At 44.0% G+C, this 24,189-nt stretch overlaps 2 protein-coding genes across 4 annotated transcripts in view; one reads left to right on the top strand and one right to left on the bottom strand.

The window, feature by feature from the left end:
* The window catches only part of LOC110527425 (sodium-driven chloride bicarbonate exchanger), a 40,055-nt gene extending 28,156 nt beyond the window's left edge, over positions 1–11,899 (top strand). For 2 of the 3 annotated variants that reach the window (XM_036982851.1, XM_036982853.1), the window contains 11 exons: positions 390–635; positions 3,909–4,014; positions 5,823–5,984; positions 6,506–6,619; positions 6,794–6,955; positions 7,265–7,516; positions 7,674–7,916; positions 8,203–8,325; positions 8,464–8,528; positions 8,817–8,930; positions 9,834–11,899. In XM_036982851.1, coding sequence (XP_036838746.1) covers positions 390–635; positions 3,909–4,014; positions 5,823–5,984; positions 6,506–6,619; positions 6,794–6,955; positions 7,265–7,516; positions 7,674–7,916; positions 8,203–8,325; positions 8,464–8,528; positions 8,817–8,930; positions 9,834–9,894 — 1,648 coding nt within the window. In that variant the 3' untranslated portion in view covers positions 9,895–11,899. Of the gene's footprint in view, positions 1–389; positions 636–3,908; positions 4,015–5,822; positions 5,985–6,505; positions 6,620–6,793; positions 6,956–7,264; positions 7,517–7,673; positions 7,917–8,202; positions 8,326–8,463; positions 8,529–8,816; positions 8,931–9,204; positions 9,244–9,833 lie in introns of all 3 variants that reach the window. The other variant, XM_036982852.1, reaches the window with a different exon arrangement.
* Positions 11,532–24,132, bottom strand: LOC110528803 (adenylate cyclase 10). Its single transcript, XM_036982855.1, has 32 exons — positions 23,680–24,132; positions 23,425–23,529; positions 23,249–23,287; positions 23,016–23,159; positions 22,489–22,694; positions 22,292–22,382; positions 22,107–22,195; positions 21,678–21,869; positions 21,260–21,381; positions 20,827–20,903; positions 20,459–20,648; positions 20,187–20,242; positions 19,915–20,086; positions 19,474–19,666; positions 19,269–19,355; positions 18,870–19,150; positions 18,263–18,474; positions 17,970–18,101; positions 17,380–17,667; positions 16,912–17,220; positions 16,627–16,669; positions 16,314–16,527; positions 16,057–16,197; positions 15,780–15,946; positions 15,316–15,472; positions 14,808–15,012; positions 14,589–14,685; positions 14,399–14,514; positions 14,040–14,157; positions 13,639–13,834; positions 12,961–13,149; positions 11,532–12,309 (listed from the first exon to the last, which is right to left on the bottom strand). Exons 1-32 carry the CDS (start codon positions 23,834–23,836, stop codon positions 12,091–12,093), a joined length of 5,004 nt encoding a protein of 1,667 aa, XP_036838750.1. The 5' UTR covers positions 23,837–24,132; the 3' UTR covers positions 11,532–12,090.
* Positions 24,133–24,189: the final 57 nt, after the last annotated feature.

Genomic DNA, 24,189 nt, shown 5'->3' with positions numbered 1-24,189 from the left:
CCACTGACATTTCATATGGACGGCTCCACTATAAATATATATAATATGTCAGTGACTCCATTTCTTCTCTGCAAAGATTTGGACAGAGTCAAAGTGCGTGCATGAGTGACTGGCTCATGCTGGATCATGTCTCTGTGAACCCAGTCATTCATGCACGCTCGCACTTTGGATTGCAGTCACATATTGTGTGTGTGTGTGTGTGTGTGTGTGTGTCCATGTATGTAGGCATGACTTGCCTAGTTAAATAAAGGTTAAATAAAAAATGAATAAATGTCCTTTTGGTCTAAAGGTTAAGACGTTGGCCTTCCTAGTGGGAGATGGGGGGGGGGGGGGGGGGGGGTTCGCGTCCCACCAGTTACACGTGTGTGTGTGTGTTTGTTTGTCCACAGGGACTATGACCTGTCCTACCTCTCCCTGAGGGCCTGTATCGGCCTGTGGACGGCGTTCCTCTGCCTGCTCCTGGTGGCTACAGACGCTAGCTCCCTGGTCTGTTACATCACCCGCTTCACAGAGGAGGCCTTCGCCTCGCTCATCTGCATCATCTTCATCTACGAGGCCCTGGAGAAACTCATCCACCTGGGGGAACACTACCCCATCAACATGAACAACAACCTGCAGAAACTCACCCAGTACTCGTAAGTCATGGAAATAATGTTAGTTAGTGGAACTAATACTCGTAAGTGGAAGTGGTATTCCTCTAACTACCAGTACTTTTAAGTGCAACTAGTAAACTTGTAGTACTCATAGGGGGAAGTAGTATTCCTTTAACTGCCAACAAATTAAACTAGTACTCTTAACCTTAACTCTTAGATAAAAAAGCTGCTATCTAGAACCTAAAAAGGCTTCTTTGGGTGTCCCCATGGGAGAACCCTTTGAAGAACCCTTTTTGGTTCCAGGTAGAACTCATTTGGGTACCATGTAGAAAGAACCCTTTCCACAGAAGGATTCTACATGGAACTCAAAAGGGTCCTACCAAAAAGGGTTATCTTATGGGGACAGCCAAAGAACTCTTTTGGAACCCTTTTTCTAAGAGTGTACTCATTAATGGAACCAGTGCCCCACTAACTACCGCTAATCTTAAGTGGAACTAGTAGTGGTAGGAGTAAATTGGACTTCTTTGTTTAACCTTTCTGATCTCCCCATCCCGGATCCGGGTTCGTGAATACAGACTCAAGCTCATTACCATAACGCAACGTTAACTATTCATGAAAATCGCAAATGAAATGAAATAAATATGCTAGCTCTCAAGCTTAGCCTTTTGTTAACAACACTGTCATCTCAGATTTTCAAAATATGCTTCTCAACCATTGCAAAACAAGCATTTGTGTAACAGTATTGATGGCTAACGTAGCATTTAGCATTAGCATTCAGCTGGCAACATTTACACAAAAAAACAGAAAAGCATTCAAAAAAATAATTTACCTTTGAAGAACTTCAGATGTTTTCAATGAGGAGACTCTCAGATAGCAAATGTTCAGTTTTTCCTGAAAGATTATTTGTTTAGGACAAATCGCTCCGTTTTCTGCGTCACGTTTAGCTATGAAAAAACCCCTGTATCCAGGATTGTGTAAATCTATCAGCAAGCTCATTAGCATAACACAACGTTAACTATTTATGAAAATCGCAAATGAAATGAAATAAATATGCCATCTCTCAAGCTTAGCCTTTTGTAAACAACACTGTCATCTCAGATTTTCAAAATATGCTTCTCAACCATAGGAAAACAATCATTTGTGTAAAAGTAGCTAGCTAGAGTTAGCATTTCGCGTTAGCATTTAGCGTTAGCATTAGCGTTAGCATCCAGCACGCAACATTAACAAAAACATAAAAGCCTTCAAATAAAATCATTTACCTTTGAAGAACTTCTGATGTTTTCAATGAGGATACTCTCAGTTAGATAGCAGATGCTCAGTTTTTCCAAAAAGATTCCTTGTGTATTAGAAATAGCTCCGTTTTATACATCACATTTGGCTACCAAAAAAAATCCATAAATTCAGTCCTCAAAACGCAAACTTTTTTCCAAATTAACTCCATAATATCGACTGAAAACATGGCAAACGTTGTTTAGAATCAATCCTCAAGGTGTTTTTCACATATCTCTTCATTGATACATCGTTCTTGGAAAAATGCTTTCTCTCCTGAATCCCAGGAGAAAATGCCCGCACCTGAAGATTACGCACAAATTTAGACAAAGGACACCGGGCGGACCTCTGGAAAATGTAGTCTCTTATGGCCAATCTTCCAATGATATGCCTACAAATACGTCACAATGCTGCTAAGACCTTGGGCGAACGACAGAAAGTGTAGGCTCATTCCTTGCGCAATCACAGCCATATAAGGAGAGAATGGAAAACAGAGCTTCAGAAATTCTGCTAATTCCTGGGTGATGCATCATCTTGGTTTCGCCTGTAGAATGAGTTCTGGGGCACTTACAGACAAAATCTTTGCAGATTCTGAAACTTCAGAGTGTTTTCTTTCCAAAACTGTCAAGAATATGCATAGTCGAGCATCTTTTCGTGACAAAATATCGCGCTTAAAACGGGAACGTTTTTTATCCAAAAATGAAATAGCGCCCCTAGAGCTCTAAGAGGTTAAGTAGCATTCGTAAGTGTAAGGAGTACTCCACCTACAATACTGCAGGTGGAAAACAGTCCATTTTTTGGGGCCAAAACACAGACAGTAAACCAGAGTCCTGTACACAGTTTTAGTGTTAGCTAGCTACATCATCAAAGCACAGATGGGCAATATGGGCAGTTTATCCAGTTTTTTGGTAATGCTACAAGATTATTGCAGTAGGCTGAATAATCCCATGTGTAAACCCAGGGACATACATTAATACATGATGTAATTGTTCCAAGTCGATGTAATGTACGGTCAAAGCTCATGTTTTCCGTACATTGGTGAAGTCATAGAGAGGAATCCTTATGGGTCATTCCATGTCATTTCGTCAAGCCATGTCACCCACCATCTCAGATTGTTCTGAAATTGTTTCTGTAGTTAGAAACAGATATTAACATTCCTGAAACATTATTTTGTCTAAATATAATTTGATCTCTGAGAAATTAAGGTAATTGATTGCACACCAAATTGGCTGTTTTAATTTATAGGATTCACATAATCTTAAATAAATATAGTACCTAACATCCGATTTGGACCATAATTCTTCATAACAAAGAGTAAGACATGAGGAATCCAATAAAAGCCATCCACGGAACCCCAACATCCCACACCGAACTCATCCCAACAACCAGTATACAGTACCAGTTCTCTATGTCTGACACACAGTACGGAGCTGCTGCTTGGAGTATTGTTTCTTCATTATTTTGAATGTATTCCCTGTGAATCTGGTGATGTCGTTTCCCCATTGTTCAGAGAAATTAGTAATTGAAGTCACTTGTATTCTATACCATAAATTAGTGTGTACATACCAAGTTTTGCCCACTAGATGGAGCTGTTCCTGCTACTGCCACCACACCCCTTTATCCATTTTGCTGGTCTCTTGTGTTTATTAAATGGATCACAACATTTTCTTTGCTACTATAGGTATAAAACAAAATTGATTTTGCCCATATAAGTCCTATAAATTAAAATGGCCAATTTTGGTGCAATCCTGTAATTTCCCAGAGATCAAATTATATTTCAACAAAATAATATTTCAGGAACGCTAATCTTATCCGTTTCTAACTACAAAAATGATTTCAGAACAATCTGAGACAGTGGGCGTCAAAATCCTCTTTCTTGTGCTTTTTGAGGTGTAACAACTTATATAGTAGAGGACATAGGTGTGTTGACATGTGTAGACTGAGGCTGGAACATGAAGAGTGTGTGTCTACTCGTGTGTGTGTGTGTGTGTGTGTGTGTGTGTGTGTGTGTGTGTTCCCATGCATATGTGTGTTGTGCTCTGGTAGGTGTGCGTGTGTGGAGCCAAAGGATCCCAGCAACTCCACTCTGAGGTACTGGGAGGACAGGAACATCACTGCATCAGAGGTCAACTGGACGAGCATGGAGGTCAAGGTAAAGAGGGGTTTGAAGCCTAAAAGCTCTTGGGTTCAGGGGGATGAAGCCATGCTTTGTAAGGTAACTGACCCACCTCGTTCTGTAGCAGAGCACCAGCTGCACTGAGCAATCATCACATGAACTTCTAGAGGTCAGAAGTATTACAGTGCAGTGCAGGGTCAGGCACCATGGGGGACTATTGACCAATAACCACCCCCTGAAGTAATATTGATACATGATTGTTGTCTCTACTTTCTTGCCCTTTGTGCTGTTGTCTGTGCCCAATAATGTTTGTGCCGTGTTTTGTGCTGCTACCATGTTGTGCTGCTACCATGTTGTTGTCCAGTTGTGTTGCTACCATGCTGTGTTGTCATGTGTTGCTGCCTTCCTATGTTGTTGTTTTAGGGCTTTCTTTATGTAGTGTTGTTGTCTTAGGGCTTTCTTTATGTAGTGTTGTTGTCTTAGGGCTTTCTTTATGTAGTGTTGTTTCTCTTGTCGTGTTGTCGTATTTTTATTTTATTTTTAATCCCAACCCCCGTCCCCGCAGGACGCCTTTTGGTAGGCCGTCATTTATAAATAAGAATTTGTTCTTAACTGACTTGCCTAGTTAAATGTGTAAAATGTAGCTAACACTCCTTACTCAATTACTTCTAAAACATCACTCATCAGCAAATTGCGACACATATTATATTGTATACATATAGTGTATTTTTCATGGTGTAATAGCCGCCCCCTGGAGAGGGATGTGAGGCTATAGGGATAGTACAATGTGTTTCCCCAGAGGGAACAGAACAGCGTGACAGGATTAAAGACATGTAGGCAGGATTTCAACAGGATTTAACCATGTACAGTCACCATAGAGAAACAGTCACCGTAGAGCATTCTTTTAGTATTCACTGTGACTCTGTCACACATATGCACACACACATGCACGCACATACTGTATGCACACCTGCATGCACGCACACACACACTATGTGACTGCAATCCAAAGTGCATGTGAGCGTACATGAATGACTGGGTTCACACAGACATGATTCAGCATTGGCCAGTCACTCATGCACTTTGATTCTGTCCAAATCAGTGCATAGAGGACATGAAATATATTTATAGTGGAGCCATTCCTATGACATGTCAGTGGTGGAGTACTACAGAATATAAGCACTGTGCAGCATGTACAAACCTTTGACCTAACATTGAGTGTGCCAATGCATTTCCAATTAGCCTGGTTCCAGATCTGTTAAGTGTGTAAAGCCTATGGTTGTGGCAACCATACAGTAAGAGTTGGCTATCTGCAAACAGATCTGGGACCAGAGGATAACTTCGACTGGGTCTTATTATCTTTCCTATCTAGGTAACTTATACCTTACAGTGGCCGTGTCCAAATACCCATACTTGCGTTCTAAATAGTAGACTTTTTGGGTATGCAAAAATACAAAGTTTTATTGTATGTGAAATGTAAATAAATATGCATGCTTTAAATGGCAGGATGTCAGACTCAGTTCGGCTTTTCATCTAGTAGACTTTGCTGCACACTGTTGAGGAAGAGAATCGTCTTTTCACACCCACGTGTGTTTGACAACAGCTGATAATCAGAATAGGGGATGCGCTCTATAAACATAAACAAATAGTGGGGAACAAGCGCGATTGTGCATTAGATGATGACTTCTCAGTATGAATGAGTAGCATGTTGATATTTGAATGTAGTACTGTTAATACACAGTATGTAGTTGTAGTAGACAAGATGGCCAGTCTATCCTGTTAACTTCATAGGAAATACATGGGGTATGGAGTTCCACTCACATATCTCTCTGTATCTGCTGTAGGAGTGCTTTGTGTTCCGGGGGGAGTTTGAGGGCAGCGCCTGTGGCCCCCACGGACCCTACATTCCTGACGTCCTCTTCTGGTCCGTGGTCCTCTTCTTCTCTACTGTCTTCATGTCCGCTTTCCTCAAGGAGTTCAAGACCAGCCGCTACTTCCCCACCAAGGCACGTCCATCTACACCTCAGGCTTCCTGAGTGCGAGGAATGTGGACTGGTAGCCACATGTGCAGGGATTTCAATGATATTTTATTGATTGATGCTTGCCAAATAATCTCTCAGGCTTTGGTGGATGTATCAGTGTTAAACCGCCTACTGGTGCGTCATAATATGAAAATCTACCCATTCTATTTCGATGATGTGTCAATGAGTGCTGTGTGCCGCATGAGTAAGAATAGATTTTGTAGTATATTGATGCCTCCTTGTGGCATCTAAGAGATCCTACATTTACTTGCACTTTATCATTATAATGATTATGACTATTTGCCTTTATTTAACCAGGTAGGTCATTGAGAACACATAGTCTTTTACGACAACGACCTGAACACGATGGATGTGAACAACCGTGCAGACAAGTGAAGACTACAGACAAAGCAGACAATTCATTTGTATTCAAATGACACTGAGCAATAGGAGATTGGCCATAAGCTCAGGTCCTAGTTTGACTGTGAGTTTCTCTTGCTCTTCAGGTGAGAGCCCAGATCAGTGACTTTGCTGTCTTCATCACCATCCTTACCATGGTCCTAGTGGACTATGCCCTGGGAATCCCCTCACCCAAACTGCAGGTCCCCAACAAGTTCAAGGTGAGTACACACACACACACACACACACACACACACACACACACACACACACACACACACACACACACACACACACACACACACACACACACACACACACACACACACACACACACACACACACACACACACCACACTCACACACACACAAATCATGTTCACTCCCTCCCACAGCCAACCAGAGACGACCGTGGTTGGATCGTGAACCCAATAGGACGCAACCCGTGGTGGACCACCATAATCGCGGTCCTCCCTGCGCTGCTCTGCACCATCCTCATCTTCATGGACCAACAGATCACTGCTGTTATCATCAACAGGAAGGAGCACAAACTGAAGGTGATGGCTGCCAATTCAAGTCATTGTACTGTCAGCTTTTACAGCTAAAATGTGAAATTGAAAATGTAACCGGTCATTATTACAATATAATGAACAGTCAAAGCCCTAAAGGCTGATTCTATTTTGGGGTTTTGACCAAACATTTTTTGTGGACAAGGGCTATGGCTGGCTTTTCAACTAAAGCCTTGATTACTGTTCCTCATTTCTCCATAACTAAAGATGTGAACAGTATATCTCCTTATTGTTCATGTATTATATATAATAGCAATATGGATGCCATAACCCCACATCTCTGGTGTCCATCAACAGAAGGGTTGTGGCTACCACCTGGACCTGTTTGTGGTGGGAGTGATGCTGGGGGTGTGTTCTGTGATGGGCCTGCCCTGGTTCGTGGCGGCCACCGTGCTCTCCATCTCCCACGTCAACAGCCTGAAGCTGGAGTCAGAGTGCTCGGCCCCCGGGGAACAGCCCAAGTTCCTGGGGATCAGAGAGCAGCGCTTCACCGGCCTCATGATCTTCCTACTCATGGGCTGCTCCGTCTTCATGACCTCTGTCCTCAAGGTGAGGGAGGTGCGAGGTCAAAGGGCAGACCTCAGATATACATGAGATCAGTTACAACACACACACTTTAGCACAGTCATGCTCACAAGCGCACGTGCATGAGCATACATACAGTAACTGTTGAAGACTAAATGGAGAGCTGTCTGTCTGTTTCCAGTTTATCCCCATGCCTGTACTGTATGGAGTGTTCTTGTACATGGGAGCGTCCTCGCTGAGAGGTATCCAGTTCTTTGACCGTCTCAAGCTGTTTGGCATGCCGGCCAAGCACCAGCCAGACTTCATCTACCTGAGACACGTCCCCCTGAGGAAGGTCCACCTCTTCACCATCATCCAGCTCAGCTGCCTGGTCCTGCTGTGGGTCATCAAGACCTCAAATTATGCCATCGTCTTCCCCATGATGGTAACGTGTGTGTGTGTGTGTGGACGGTGGGGTTGTATTTGGGTGTATTTGGGCGTGTTGGTGGTGGTGGTGGTGGGGGGGGGGTTGTGTGTGTGTGTGCGTGTGCACGAGAGAGCGATTGAGAAAGAGACGTTATGTCTGAGTATGTTGGCATTTATTTAGCTTTTATATTGAATTCGGTATTCACCTTAAGCTTTACGTAGAGTAGGTACAGCCTGTGTCGACGTCATTCACCACACTGGGTTGACAGGAGGAGAATGTAAGGAGAAGTGCTTCTCTTCTCTAGGTGTTGGCTCTGGTGTTCATCCGTAAGCTTCTGGACTTCATGTTCACCAAGAAGGAGCTGAGCTGGCTGGACGACCTGATGCCTGAGTGGAAGAAGAAGAAACTAGAGGAAGGAGAAGAAGAGGTGTACAGTACTTGGTGCTCTTAAACATATTGAAGCCATACAGATATGTTAACACATTATGACTCTATCAATCATCTGGGCTTGTGGTGCAATAGTGTGTGATTTTAACAGTCACTTTTTTCATTTCTCTCTCTCCAGGATGAGCCCAGTATTATAGTGGAGGAGGAGGGGATAGTTACTTTGCCACTGGAAGGAAATTACAAGTAAGTCCAACTAACGAAACACCCAGAGACTGTGGGCACTAAAAAGTTAGTTTAAAAAAAAAAAAACCTGGTACAGGTTTTGGTGACTAACTATATAGAGGGCCATGTTGCGCATGAGTTGTGTCAATACCGCGGCACAAGCACACTTTTTTTAGAGCCAGCAACAGAAAAAAAACGATTTCAACTAATTCAAGATCAGGGCCTAAGCATCAACACGTTTCAGAGGATGTCTTGACCATGAGAACCTGCAGTGACTGACAGAGCACCCTTGGTTTTTGTGTTCTGTAGGAGCGATCCCGCGACGGTGAACATTTCCGACGAGATGTCCAAAGGCTCCTTCGGGAACGTGTGGAATAGTATTAGTCCCAGTGACAGCGCCAAGAAGGAGCCAAGCTCCAAAAGGTTTGGAATGTCCACCAATCAATCAATCGATATCAACGTTTCACCAAAAATGCCATTTCATCTATTTATTGGACCTGTATATTAGCCGCAGGCCATTTACTTGTCCAATCTCAACTACTGTCCTGTTTTCTATTGTTCATGGTGTGAATACTGTAAAACATATTTCATGTGGATATCAAAGGTGGATTTTGTCCTGCCCTTCGTTGTAGAGATATAGATGGTCATTAACTTCTATCTTGACTCCTATCCTTTCTCATTCCATTCCCATCATAAGCTCCCCTTCCTAACCTCTCAGGAGCTCATTATCCCAAAGGTAAGTGAATCCCAATCCTCCGTGGCATGGTGTTACGTATCTTGTCCCTCCATTGCAGTTTTCTAGAACCAATGTGCAGTTTATCATTGTATGATGTGGAGGTGCCAATATGAACGTGATGGTCTTTTGTCGTGCAAGTGTGCCTGTAGTTTGAGTGTGGGACTTCAGTCTTAAGTACCCTGGAGCAACCTATTATCTCTTGACCCGTAAAGATCCACAGTAGAAACCACCAACTCAAAGTTGGCACTCAGGTCTAAACAAATGTCCCAAGGCGTCTCTCTTTGTTTTTAATGTTTCATGCTCACTGGTTTGGGGAATGTGAATGCATGGGTATGGTGGACAGACACACACACACACACACACACACACCGCATGCTCTGGTGTGGTTTGCCTCTGTGGTGGTTGGGGACAACTGCATCACTAGGGTGGTTATGCATGATGGTAATAATACCCCAAGTCAATGGAGTGCGCGACACTTCTGCCATGCAGGGCTCCAATACACAATGCCATCCAGCTGGTCAGTTCAGTGGTATACTGTATGTAGTGTCTCCTCTAATACTGTTTGTGACACATAGCCTTTTGTTTTCCAGTGGTTGCGAGAGAAGACAAAAGAGGAAGGACTCAAAGTTGGACAGAGAGACGAGTTTGTGATCCATACCGGCTTCGTCACCGTTCTGTGGAAAATAACTCCTAACGTGCCACACTCGACCACCTCTGAACTGTGCTGCACCATGCGTTCTCGTCATGTAAGACTGTGTGTGTGTGTGTGCAACTCGTGTAAATCTTTTAGAAACAGTGTTACCCTATGGAGGAACCAACAAACATTAACTGTGATTATTTTCTATGTATGTCAATGTATGGTGATACCAGCAACAGAGGAAGCAAGGAATTCATATTATAATGTCTATCTACCCGTGGGCCAATTTATGACAGATGTAAGATCTTAATTTGAGCAGGTTTGCTACAGCAGGAAAATAATCCTGAAGTATGGATTATAATTAATGGACATTTTTGTAAGGGCTGAACATATTTTCATAAGGTAAAATCAAGTCTGACATTTTTACGCGGAAATTACAAAACTTCAGACGGCTTTTTAAACCGTAAATACACTACAGGTTTAGTATTTCTGCAACAGGGTGATCAAATTAAGATCCTACATCTGTCTCAACCAAATAGTTTTTAAAGCAACCTTACTTTTTAATGGAATCGTTTGTATTTTGTATGTTTTTTCTATTTTTTTCAGCATAGTAATCCTTTAAAAAAAGTAAATTACAGTATACAACGAAAATCTTGTTCATGGAATAATCGATGTGTTTAGTTTTGTAATTTGACATCACTGTCGGGTCTCTGCACTTAACGATACGAAAACAGTATACTGTATATGTATCAAATTAAAGTGTTAAATGTACAAGTTTTTTTCTTGAAATCTCATTTGTAAAAATTTTCACTGCCATTTTCCAGAAGATTTGTTGATAGTATTCTTTCTCCATTACAGGCCAGTGTTATATTTCAGGCATTGGGGACCATTACATTCCAGTTAGCATAGCCCTGCCATTCTGTACCTATTGGGAATGTGATTCCTTTAGGGTTTTAACCATAGACTTTCAATGAACACCATGTAGTAATTTATAGGATCTCTGGTTTTAACGATCAAATTGTCTTTGAAGTCGTTTGATGACCATGTAGAGATACAGTGCCTTCAGAAAGTATTCACACCCCTTGACTTTTTCCCCATTTTGATTTTTTGGTCAGTGGCCTACAAACAATAACCTCTAATGTCAAAGTGGAATTGTTTTTTGAAATTAACAAATTCATTCAAAATGAAAAGCTAAAATGTATTGACTCAGGGAGTTGAATACTTATCTAATCAAGATATATTACTGTATTTTTTAAAATTATTAATAGATTTGAATTTTACAATTAAATTCATTTTAATCCCTTTGTGACACGAAATGTGGAAAAAGTCAAGGGGTGTGAATACTTTCAGGAAGGCACTGTACATGTGTGTTCCACGGGCATACAAATGTGTCTTACCGGCATACTGTTCCAGTCACCCTGTCGGTACGTTATGTGATATCTTCTCCTGCATTCCAGTTTGTTTGACACCTACAAAGTGATGTTGTGTTCTGATTCTGAACTACCAGTAACTGTATTTAAACACCTGCACCGAGGTGAATCAAACTTAGCAGTGTCTTTCTACCGGCTGTTGTGGTTAATTGATAGAAATGCAATAATAGCTTTGTGAGAAAGGGCAAAATGTAATAAAGTGAAGACTCTTAACGATGTACTATACATAGTATATTTTATTCATGTGTAAAGTGTTACTAATATGTTACTAAAAACTTTGAATTGGGGTAAGTGAAAACTCGTGGTTTTTATGTCGTTGACGTCTATCCCATTGTACTGTGTTGATGGATTTTACTTATTAGAGAAATAAGAATGGATCAATATCAATATCAAATTTTGGCCACTTTACTTGTGGAAATCTGCCTTTAAATTTAGTATTGATAGCTGAAGACAAGTTTATGTTTAAGAGTTTATCGACTCATCTGTGGAAAATGATAAATTCAGATATTTGTTGTTCTATTATAAATGTGATTTGTTATACGACAGAAAGAGAGAGAAATGTAGGAAACAATAAAGTGACTGAAACATCCTTTCATTTGGTGAAAGTTCATATCTTGGCCATCCACTTCTGATCGAGATGAAATGATACCAACACTCATTAACCCCTAACACATCACAGTTCAAAACCAAATCGCCAATGACCTTACTTCCTTCCTATCTGCTCCAATAGCTTTCCCTATATACAGTGTTCTCCACACTCTCAATAAAGGAACTGGGTCCCTATCCTTGGCCTTTGAGGAGCTGGGTGTCCTCTGCCTTTGGGGCGAGGTGCAGGCTGGAGTTGTCAGCCCAGATCTCGCCCCCCACACCCACTAGGGTGTAGCGGGTATGGGCCAGCTCCTCTGGGTCCATCCCCCTAGCCTCCTCCCAGCTGGGCATGGTCAAAGTGGAAGCGAACCAGTTGCTGGTACTCTGCCTGAACACGCCGAACCACGAAATCTGAAGAGGTAGACAGAGAATATTCACAACATATTAGAAATGTCCTTAAATAAATAAATAACACATACCAATACGCACTACTTGTGTAGGCTATCAAGGGGAAAATACATCTACTACAGTGGAGGCTGGTGAGGGGAGGACGGCTCATAATAATGGTTGGAATGGAGTTAATGGAATGGCATGATACACATAAACCACGTGTTTGATACCAATCCAACCACTCCATTCCGGGCATTATTATGAGCCGTCCTCCCCTCACCAGCCTCCACTGGCTTGTACTACATGGTATACGACGTGTAACTGCAGTCTTCTAAATGCATGTGGTTGAGGTTTCTGTTCTGTGTGTGTGATGACTGCATACACATCACAGGAGGTTGGTGGCACCTTCATTGGGGAGGACGGGCTCGTGGTAATGACTGGAGCGGAATCAGTGGAATGGTATCAAACATGGTTTCCAGGTGTCTGTCATTCCATTCGCTCCATTCCAGACATTATTTATTATGAGCCGTCCCCCTCTCAGCAGCCTCCTGTGAATACTCATTACACAGTGTGTGCGACTGTGTGTGAGATGAGCCATGCATCCAATACATCCTGCCTGATTTTGTGTGTGTGTGAGTTTTGTCATCTCAGGCCCTTCCTCCAGTACTGTACCTGGTTCTGTGTGATCCAGCTCTCCTCGAGCTTGTTGCCGTGCTGCTGACACAGCTTTAAAGCCTTGTTGAGGATGGCGTTGGCCAGAGCCTCGTGGCCCGCCAGCACGTACATGTAAGCTCTGAGGTGCAGCACCCGGGGCGCGTACATCTTGCTGGTCGAGTACTTCCGGTTGAACTCTGTGAAGTGCTGCATAAGAAATACTATGGCTATTAGGACAGTTTCAGGGAAAACATTTATCATTTGGCTGTGTGAGTTTTCTAAAGGTACATTATACACAACTGTGTGTGTGGGGGCATGTGAAAGCATATGTGCGCGAGGGAGAGCTTGAGAGAAAGACAGAGCGTCCTAATGTGAGTGTGTGTGAGCGTGTGCATAAACCTGTTCATGCATATATGTTAGTCATTTAGCAGATGCTCTTATCCAGAGCAATTATGATTAAGTGACTTGATCAAGGGCACGACGGCAGCTTTTTCAAGTCGACTGACTTGGGGATTCAAACCAGCAACCTTTCGGTTTCTGGCCCAACGCTCTTAACCGCTAGGCTACCTGGGCTACCCGTCACTAGGCTACCTGTCGCTAGGCTACTTGTCGCTAGGCTACCCGTCACTAGGCTACCTGTCGCTAGGCTACCTGTCGCTTGGCTACCCGTCGCTAGGCTACCCGTTGCTAGGCTACCTTCTGTGTGCTCTGGTAGATGGTTTTGATGTGTTGGTTGTGCTCCACCAGGGCCTTTCTGAACAGCAGCACATGACACTCCAGGAACATGACCACGCCGTTGATGGAGTGGATGGATGAGGGAGCCTGTCGGGTCACTCCACAGGCCTTGGTGTAGAAGAAACAGGCCTTCTCCCACTCACACAGACGGGCATACCTAGGCCGAACGGGACACACGCACACACACAGACAGCAAAGATAGTAGGGTGGACTAGAGTATAGCTTAGGGCTGCATTTTGAAAGGCAAAACATTGTAGAACGTTTAGCTAGAAATATGTTATGTAGAACAGAAATGCCTCTCTGGCAAGTAGAGAAAATAATCATGTGCGCTCTACTCATAACACTTCTATCAGTCCACTGACCACAGAGCCAGAGCAGAGTAGAGGTTCATCATCAGACTCTTGTCAGCCACCAGGTTAGGGTCTGACTGGGACTCCTCCACAAAGGTGTAGCACTCCTCAAACGGACGGAAGGCAAAGCCTGGAACACACACCATGAGACCCAACCTATGCTAGTGGTCCTCTGTAGCTCAGTTAGTAGAGCACGGAGCTCGCAACGGCGGTTCGATTCCCAGGACCAACCATATGTAAAATGTATGCGCGCATGACTAAGTCACTTTGGATAAAAACTAAATGGCATTTATAATTATTCTCCATTAGTTCATTAACTAAGATATGTCACGTGGAGATGGTGTCCCACAGTGATGGAATATCCAACTTGCCTGAGTAGAGCAGGAAGTCAAAGCAGCCTGCATAGAACCAGCCTTTAGCCGTGCTGATGCGGGTCCTGTTTCCCAGGTACTCCAGACTCTGCATCAGCTGGACACACTCCTCATACCTGGGTATCATAGTATTCAACAGTAGATAAGGTACACATCCCAGTAAAAGAAACAAGTAGAAGTAGTGCTTCACCTCTGTGTGAGAAGGAGGGGTGTGTGAAGGACAGAGATCACCAACATGTCCAGGCCCCGGCGGTTCGTCAGCTTGCTGATCTGCTCTGCTCGGAGACCTGAGAAGTAGAACTACTTTCAATACTGAAACTTTTTTGCTATTTATTTCTTCTCCGTCTGTCTCGCTTGCTTACACACTTATTTGTTTAAACCGAACACACACATCCACTCCTCTCCTCACCATACTGGATGGAGTCGTGCAGGGCTCCGGAGCAGAGCTTGACGATGGAGAGGGAGCGTATGAAGTAGCTGGTGAGGATCAGGCCCTCCATGCAGTCAGGCAGCTCAACACAGGTTCCACACAGCATCCTCTCATAGATCTTACACCGGTCGTCCTGGCCATTCAGCTGACAATACTGGAGGTAGTCGATGCACGAGAAGATGATCTATAGACAGAGGTGGTGTGTCTGCGAGTGAGAGGGATGTGGAAGAGTGTAGGGGTGAATGTATACCAGGGTTCCCCAACTGGCAGCCCACGGGTGCTTTTATTTATCCCTGCTGTATACTCTCTTGAGGATGGAAGACTTAGAGAATGTCAGATAATCTGTATTTCCTGATTAATCAATCTCTGAACAGTGTCTCTCTTTCTCCCCCCTCTCCCTCTCAACACACTGAGCCACATTGTGTTTGAGATTTCCACTGACCGAACAAACCCTGTAAAAAACAGAGAAGCAGAGTAAACAATCCACCTTGGTCTCCTCTGCACTCTTCTGGGCTGAGTTCATCTCCATAGTGATGGCCAGCGATGCGTTGAGCATGTTCTTGGGAGCTCTCCTCATGCAGCCGATCTGCCACATGTACGACAGACAGCAGATCTGCTCGTGGAGGAACGCCAGCTTCTTCTCTCTTTGGACACCAAGACAACAACAATAACAACATCTAAACAACAAAACCTTTATAAAAGGTGGAGCATGCACACGATTGTAAGATCCACTCAATTGATGGTGGAGCGCCTACATCACCACTGTGCTAGAGTTTATCTTTATAAAACTGTTTTACTGTTTGAGTTGAATGCAGATAAATGACTTAATTGTAGGTTGCGGTATGTTGTATTATTTTGTCGTCAATAAACTGAAAATAGTTGATATTATAGTGCTTGCTGTGTATAAAATTGGTTTAATCTTTATAGGGGCTTGTTGAACATAGAACACACCCAGGGTTGTCAGGGTTCTTGAATCTGTAGCACAGACTCTTCATCTTCTCACAGACATACTTCAGGGACATGGCCACGCGGTTCGTAGGGAGACGTCTGTTCAGGAGCCGTAGGGCGCTGGAAAACATGCTCTCAGCCTCCTCGATTTGGCCTGTGTTGTACAACACCTACATGTACAACAAACTAAACACTTTAGTTTGAGAAAAGCACTATTTTGTATACATTCAAATCATCCTTATCCTTTGAGATCATAAATATCATTTCAGTGAACTGTTACCTCCCCTCTGAGACGGAAAATACAGGCTCTTTCAAAGTTGTTGATTTTCACTTTGACTTTCGGGTCGGCAGTCTCAAAGGCCGGCTTGCCCACTTTCAGATTATCCAGTATGATCTTGGCTTCGTTTAAATAGGACAGGGCCTGAGAGAGAGAGAGAGAGAGAGAGAGAGAGAGAGAGAGAGAGAGAGAGAGAGAGAATTTCTGTATGAGCATGAACAGATCAGAAAAAAGTGTAAAGGACACACACACACACACACCTTGAGGTTGTTGGAGAGGTAAGCCGATGCTGCGGCAGTCTCTAGCAGGTAATAAAAGGTTTTGGGCACGTCGCCCACGCCTGTGCAGTGGCGCACCATGGGGCACAGCACACACTCCGTCACCTGGGCACACCTACACTTCCTGGTTCTGTCCACTGTGGTGTTGTACTCATTCACCATAGAATCTAGTTTCAACAAGAACTCGTCCTCCTCACTGACACACGCAAACACACAAATACATTTGTTATGGAATCAGCCCACTTGTATTACTGGCCAGCTGATCTGGGACCAGGGGTAGAATATAAAACCTTACCTGTTGGGATGCAAAGGGCTGACCTGGTTCAGTTGTATAGTCTCTGAGAGGTGGAGAGGAGAACAACAGCAACAGCACACGTCAAATCAACCCTCAATGGTTACTTAGATCAGTTGGTTACAGCGTCACTAGTGTCAATCAATCTGCATGAAGTGTTTGTGTGTGTGTGTGTGTGTGTTTGGCCGAGCATGAGTGTTTGCGTCTGTCTCTCAGGGAGCGTTTGTGTACGTTTTCTCAGCTTGCGTGTGCTTCTCTAGCGGAGAGGTCAGTGGGTCCATCACTCACCCTTGGGGAGCCCCAGTGTACTTTGGCCCAGGAACAGGGCCTCCCCAGACTCTTGTACGTTGAGCAAACTCGGGTGGATCTCGATGAGGTTGTTCCCTATAGCCGCCTTGTGGCCGAAGATGAACTCGGCAATGCCGCAGTCCCTGCAGCGGTGGGCCTGCTTGAGGAGGTAGCTGGCACACTTCTGGTGGATCTCTCTCTTCTGCTCCTTCAGCCACAGCTCGTAGGCCGTCTCCTTGACCAGGGCCGTACAGAAACGCATCACCCTGCAGCGCCACGCGCCGTCCACAGATGCCTTGCCTGACACTTCTGAGAGGGGGGGCGAAGGAGGAAGGGCGAGAGAAATATACATGAGAGTGGGAGATAGATTTGGGGGGAGGAAGGTAGAGAGAGTCAGAGGGGAGACAGAGAGAGGTAGAGAGAGTGAAAGTTGTCCTTGTCTGCGCTAGCCTCAGCTCCACTACTGACCTTCACGGACGTCTTCTTGGCTGTCCTGGACACAGTAGCAGTTGAGTGCGTCCCAGCACTCTGACTCCTTGGTGAGTTGCTTGGTAAACTGCTTGGGCTTGGAGCCGCACTCAAACGTGCCCGACTTGAACAGGGAGGTGAGCGACAGGTTGAGCTTGTCGGGGTTTTCTGACTCTGGCAGGATGTTGATGAGCATCTGCGTGGTGATGGTTTGGCCGATGATGGCAGCACACTTCACCACCATCTGGTCGGCCGGCTGCAGGTGGTCTAGGTGGGCCAGGGCCATGCCTGAATAGAATTCCCTTTCATTAGTAGATTGGTTGGTAGAGAATGGCGCTTACAACGCCAGAATAGCGGGTTCGATTCCCGGGACCACCCATATGTAAAATGTATGCATGCATGACTAAGTCGCTTTGGATAAAAGTGTCAGCTAAATGGAACTTATTATTAGTAGGCCAATAGACATGCCTGAACAGAAAACATCCTTAATGATTTTAGTGTTTTATTTATGAGTCATTTCTATCAAATAAGACTAATGAGATGAGGTTGCATTGTGTTTGGGGGCAGAATGCAGGAACCCTATACCACACCTTTCAATGTCAGAGGGATGGGAACTTCGTGGAATTTGGCAGCTTCTCCGACAAAACAGACCAAAGCACGGTCAACAAAATGGTCCAGGGCTGTGATCTTGCGGGATTTCAACATGGATGCCTTGGGTGGACCTGCAACATTAGTGTTTCACAAACAAGGGTGTTGATTGGCTGGGAAACCTGCCACTCATATATTCTCAGCCAATAGGTCTGTCCGTTTCACAGACAAGGGTGTTAATAGGCCGGGAGACCTCCCACTCAGACATTTTCAGCCAACAGATCCATCTTCCTACCCAGCGCTCCGGCCCTGGCGTCCTCCTCTTGCCCCACCTGGCTGGGTTTGGAGCAGTGTACCACCAGGGTGGGCTCAGGGAACAGGATGTCTACGTCTTTAGCCTCATCCTCCCCCTCCACCTCCTCGATCACGATCAGATTTCCCAGATACAGACTCTTCAAGAGCTCCTCACAGTAGTATGGAACTCCATGGCTTCTCTCCACTAGGAACCTATAAAACAGATGACACTTTTAATTGATACATGGCATGTTTTCATGAGGTAACTCCGGCTTCTTCTGTGAAATATTAATGTACTGAGACAATGACAGCCTTAGAATGAGTCTTTAAAAAATTGCTATAGAGTCGACAAGCCAATTCAAAAATGTACATTCAAATAAATGACTTTTTACTTCCTCTGGAATTCGATGCTTCAGTTGTCTTTGAGGGGTCAAAGGTCAAATTGGGGTGCTTATATTTGTCCTGTTTCACTGTATGTACAAGTGGGTAACCTGAACGTGTGTGAGGTGTGAAACTCCCAACTCCCCCCCGAGACACCCTCGGCGAGTCGATATGTGTAACATATGTATATTAACACAGTGTGTGTGTGTGTGTTCGTGTACACGTACAGCTCCACCTCGCTAGGGATGCGGACCACCCCCAGGATCTGGCAGGCTAGCTGGGCGATGACGGGGGGCTCCAACCCAGGCAGGTTAAGGTAGAGGGTCCGGGGGTCCTTAATGATGCGGCTAAGCTCCGAGAAGGGCCCGCTCTGACTGGTGTGGGGGAGAAGGGCCATACACACCAGAACCGAGGCTTTTTCACATGCTTCGAGCAGGAAGGTCAATGAGGATCGATCCACAAAGTGAGCCTGGTCCAACACGTACACGCACGGCTCGTCCTCGGCGAACTGGACAGACCACACACACGTAGTTATCACGAATCAATTGAATTCTAAGTAATCAAACAATCAATTCTCCACCTAAGTCGTGTTGTTACATCATCCACGTTATTTTCTTCTACATTACCTTGCAAAACAACTCCAGAAAGTAGTTCCTCATCTTCTTGTTCTTCGTTTGACTGTCCATGAGTGACACATCTTTCGACACAGGAAACTAAAAGCATAGAACAGATCTTACAGAAAAGACCCACCTACCCTCGTTAGCTACTACCAAACAGAATAAGAACTTTTAGAAAAGCAACAGTTCAGAGACCTGTTAGTCAAGGACCTACCTTGACTAGCAGGATATCATTGAGAAGGCAGAGGTTCTGCCTCATCTTTGGGTCTAGGATCTTGGAGAGGAGGACTCTCTCTCGCTCGGCGTAGCTCTTACAGTTCTGAACTGACATGACGATGGCCAGTAGGGTCTGGAGGGCGTAGTTGGACTGCTTGATGTCCGTCTTGGCCAGCTCAAAAGAGATCACTCTGAAAGAAATCCCCCATTGTTGATGTCTATTTTTCTTTGTCATTACTGTTGTTGACTTACAACGAAATTAAATGACCACGGCTTGGGATACAGCACATATCTGTTTGTATTATCAACTAGCCTGGTGTCAGATCTGTTTGTGCATTTGGCATGACAATGACCATCGTAGTTGCCAAGACCTGAGCTGGGACCAGGCTAACTAACCAGGCTGATCTGGGACCAGGCTAAACTAACAGCTGGCACTGACCTGACTCCCTCCTTGGCTGTTCTGTATACCACCTCAGCCAGCAGGCGGCTCTTGCCATAGCCGATAGGTCCCTCGTAGATCAAAACATTGTTGTAGTTCTTGTGACCTGCAGCCCTGGCCTCCAAGAAGCCCTTCAGCATGCTGGAGTACACTTCAATTTCTTTCTCTCGGCCTAGCGCAACATTATGAGCGCAACATTATCATTCAAATCAATGTGATCTTCCACGATGAATGCATGTCATTCATAATCGTCAATACTTGAGAAAACTCACCCAAAAGAGGATATCCCTCCTCTCTCTCAACGGACATAGGTGCTTTACCAACAGTTCTGGAGATTAGATTTTGTTTTATAAGCATGTATGAACCTTTAGAATTTCTTATTACAATTGCAATTTTTCTCATTATGTAGCTTTTCAATACAAGAAAGCCACGACAATACACTTAATTATCTAACATGACAATAGTCCAGTCCTCAATATGAAAGTGAGTACCAGTCAAGAGTTAATGGAGTATAAATGATGTTGGTCACATCAGATGGTCGTACATCTGCTGTTTATTGGCCATGAACTGATAAAGGACTCCAGGGTTCTTGACTCCCTTCATGGCTTTCTTGGGCAGTTCGTTAAAATAAAACGCGGGCAGTTTTGAGTAGTAGCAAGTCTCGCTGTCACATGACACCACCCCGGGGTAGTGCATCATCAGCCGTGCCGCCAGGTTCACCTTACGACCAATCACTAACAGCAAAGGACACAGAGATAGAGTTCAAAGTGCACTGGTCAAAATCTGAACATAATAGTTATGTGAGTTAAAAAAAAACAATATAAAAAGAGTCTACAACAAGTTATAGTAAGGTGGCAGTGGCAAAGCACAGTTCCAGCTGAGAGTTCAAGAGGATGTCAAGGTGTATTGTACCTGTGTATTCATGCCTCACTGGATGTCCTACTACACCACAGAACACTGGACCTGTGGTTACTCCAACAGAGACAGTCCTGTTGGACAACATTGGACCTTTTGTTAACTAACTATACAACATATTGCCCTCAAGTGTAATACAGATGTAGGATCTTAATTTGAGCCAGTTTTCTATAGCAGGAAAATAGTCCTGTAGCAAAAGAAAATGTGAATTATTATGTGAATTATAATTCATGGTCATTTTTGTAGGAGTTTATACATTTTTCGTAAGGGAAAATCAAGTGGAAATTACAAACCTCAAATACACTTAACATGTCCTGCATTGCAGGGAAATGATCCGGCAACAGGGTGATAAAATTTAAATCCTACATCTGTAGCTTGATAAAAATGAAAGGCATGTGGTCTTAGAATATTAGGATCAAATGGGACTTACTTGAGGCTGCGGATCTCTTTCTGGCAAAGGTCATGTACTCCATAGGCAGCCTGTAAGGCGTGGGCACTCTCATCCTCCCGCTTGTCCCCAGGGAGCCCAAACAGACAGAGGAAAGTACAGCCCTGCAACAAATTCCTTGTTATTTAAAAACATACAGCGGGTTTGACTGAAGAAGAAAGTATTGGTGAGTGCACCCATTGTTTCTGTTTCTCGTTAATTGTGCTTGTAGTTTTTCTCATTGCCACCGGGAACAGAGAATTGCTGGGTTGTTTTCATTTGTTCACACCGTACCAAAACATTTTGCATTTCTTATTGGACAAGTTCAGGTTAGTCCCTCCCTGTTTCAGCCTGGTTACGTTCATTTGGTTCCTACTGAATAAACCCCCAGGATTCCACCTTGAACAAACCACTAACTGACCTTGTCGAACATGAACACTTTATTGACCCTCCCGTGGTGCTTGACTATCTGCTGACCGATGCCAATGGCAGCCTGGTGGATGGTCATACACTGCTCCTGGTCACTCTCTCCTCCCTTGAACTGCATGTTGACAAACACTATGGTGGCCGGACGCATCTCAGAAAGATACTCCAGAGGCTGGTCGTCATCTATCTAACGAGGGAGGAGAGGTCAGAATAGAAAACCATGGCTATGTTCCAGTGACCGTACTAACATACTTAGTAGAATGTTTAGCTCAATACATTTTCTTAATTCTAGGTTAGTAGTAGTGTGGTGGACATTAAAACAGAGCCTACATTTATACATTCACAAATAGTGATTCTGATTTGGGAAAAAACTGACAACTTTTGCTATTGTACAGAAAGTGGACGGTAGTAGGTAGGTTCTTACCTTCTGCAAAACCGTTTTCATGATGTACTTCCGTAAAGTTTTCTCAAGCTCGGCGTTTGGCATCAGTCGAGATGCTCTCCTCACACACTCTGTAGACCAAAAAAAAGGACTGGTTAGGATGTTACAACACAACCGTAGAAGTAGAAATATCACAGGCAGATATCTAGCTACTCTCGTTACGGTACCTCTTGTCACTTTGTCATGCTCTACAGACGTTCCTATTGAATCCTGGTACTTCTCAACAGAGAAACTGGGCTCTCGCTTGATGTATCGCACCTGCATTGAATGACAACCATTCACATAAAGTAATCTAGAAACCACCTGCCTGCTTGAAACTGCATTCATCATAAACGTATCCATCCATCCACAAACACACACACACCTTCACGGCTCTCTCGTTCTCTATGGGGTCAATGGCGATGTTGTCCCGCTCACATAGTTCCCAGGCGTTAGGTGACAAGATGATTGTGCTGGCCACCGCCAAACCCTCTGCCAGCCGCACCTCGTCTACCGCCCGGCCAATCACCACAAAGTACTGACTGATCTCGTCTCCTACGATCACCTTGGAGAGCTTCCCAGCAGATATACCTTGGGACAGCAGAGGAGAAAGGGTATCATATTTGAGGTTCTAGTAGCCTATAAAGTCAAGTGTAACCGGATAATAAGGGCACAAATTCACAAAGAGTAGAGTACTGATCTAGGATCAGGTCCCCCTTATTCAAATCAAAATCAAATCAAATGTTATATTTAGCAGATGTTATTGCAGGTGCAGTGTGCACCTGCAAGGTGCATGTGTTCCTTATGATTTAAAAGGAAAAACTGATCCTAGATCTGCACTCTTTGTGAATTCAGGCCCTGGTGTTATAGCACAAACATGTCTCTCGGCCTGTAGGAGACTCAGACAAGCACCTATTTTAACTTTTAGCTGACAGCCCACTTCCGTCTCCCGGACTCCACACTGGTCCTGGATGTTGAGGCTGCATTTGACTACCAGGGAGATTACTTCACTGAGCTGGACTCTCTCCACAGTCCATAGAGCCAAGATGGCATCGCCTGTGATTAAAAGTTGTTTGGCCATGAAGAGTTGAAAAGCACTGTAACTAGGAATTGTGATCATGGTGAATCTGTGTCTAAAAGTTTACCTGCATAATTCAGAATATCTCCCCCAGCATCAAGGATATCTGAAATACAGGCAACAAAGCATTGCTTGGTAATGTTCTTTTTTAGACTAATTTATTCTAAGTTAAGTTAACTAACGGTACATCACGTTAGATTGATATTGTATTGCTTTAACTTAATAAAACCATCGCTAACTTACGACTGACTATTTCCCCAATGTAGCTGTTGAGCGTGCGTGTCAACTCGTCTGCTCCATAGCCTTTCTTGCTACTCAAACTGAATTTCTCAGTCAGATTAGTGAAGCCTAAAAAATATACAAAATGGATTAGTTGACTTCCAGCTAGTGGGTTAGCAAACGTTAGCTAGCTAGCTTCTAAACGTAGATCGAAAGGGAATTCCAGCTCATGTTAGCTAGCGAGATAGCTAATGTAGCTAGCTACTGAGATTAGCTTGCCTGAGACATCCGCGAAGAGAAGGACTCCATGAAAGTTCTCTGCGTAGGGGATATCGTTGGTGAGGGTGCTGTAGACAACAAGATCAGGTACATGGGCAGCTATTTTGCTTATTTTGTACGAGTCCTCTATCTCACCCTCTCCCTTTATCCAACCCATTTTAGATGTAGTTTAGGGGCATCATGTTTTTCCGTTGAGCGAATCTGAACGGTCGTTTTTTTCCGTGAAGAATTCCGTTCTAGAATTCAACTGTTCACTACAAACTGGTTCACCAATTCAAAAACAAGTAGCTATGAAAAGTATTTTTTTAATAACTAAACGTTACTTGAATGCCATGCATTTCGGTTTCAGAACCATGGACAGAGCTTCTTTGAGACGCAAAACCACAGCTTCTCAACTCTAGTCTAGTACATAAACTACGATCATTGGCACAACAGTTGAATGTCAGCACCATGAAGTGAAATAGTTTGGGATTCCATTGGTATGGATGCATGGCTAGTCAAAAACAGTAC

Source organism: Oncorhynchus mykiss, chromosome 7, assembly GCF_013265735.2.
Source record: "Oncorhynchus mykiss isolate Arlee chromosome 7, USDA_OmykA_1.1, whole genome shotgun sequence".
Lineage (NCBI taxonomy): Eukaryota > Metazoa > Chordata > Actinopteri > Salmoniformes > Salmonidae > Oncorhynchus > Oncorhynchus mykiss.
This window is presented reverse-complemented; position numbering and strand designations above follow the sequence as displayed.

What these genes read in the sequence shown, in the direction of transcription:
- LOC110528803 (XM_036982855.1), bottom strand. Translation starts at nt 23,836, where the DNA reads ATGGGTTGGATAAAGGGAGAGGGTGAGATAGAGGACTCGTACAAAATA. An exon ending in CCAAGAAGACGTCCGTGAAG is followed by an intron (nt 17,221 to 17,379) that starts GTCAGTAGTGGA and finishes CCCCCCTCTCAG; the next exon opens with AAGTGTCAGGCAAGGCATCT. An exon ending in GCACGACTCCATCCAGTATG is followed by an intron (nt 14,686 to 14,807) that starts GTGAGGAGAGGA and finishes TCTACTTCTCAG; the next exon opens with GTCTCCGAGCAGAGCAGATC.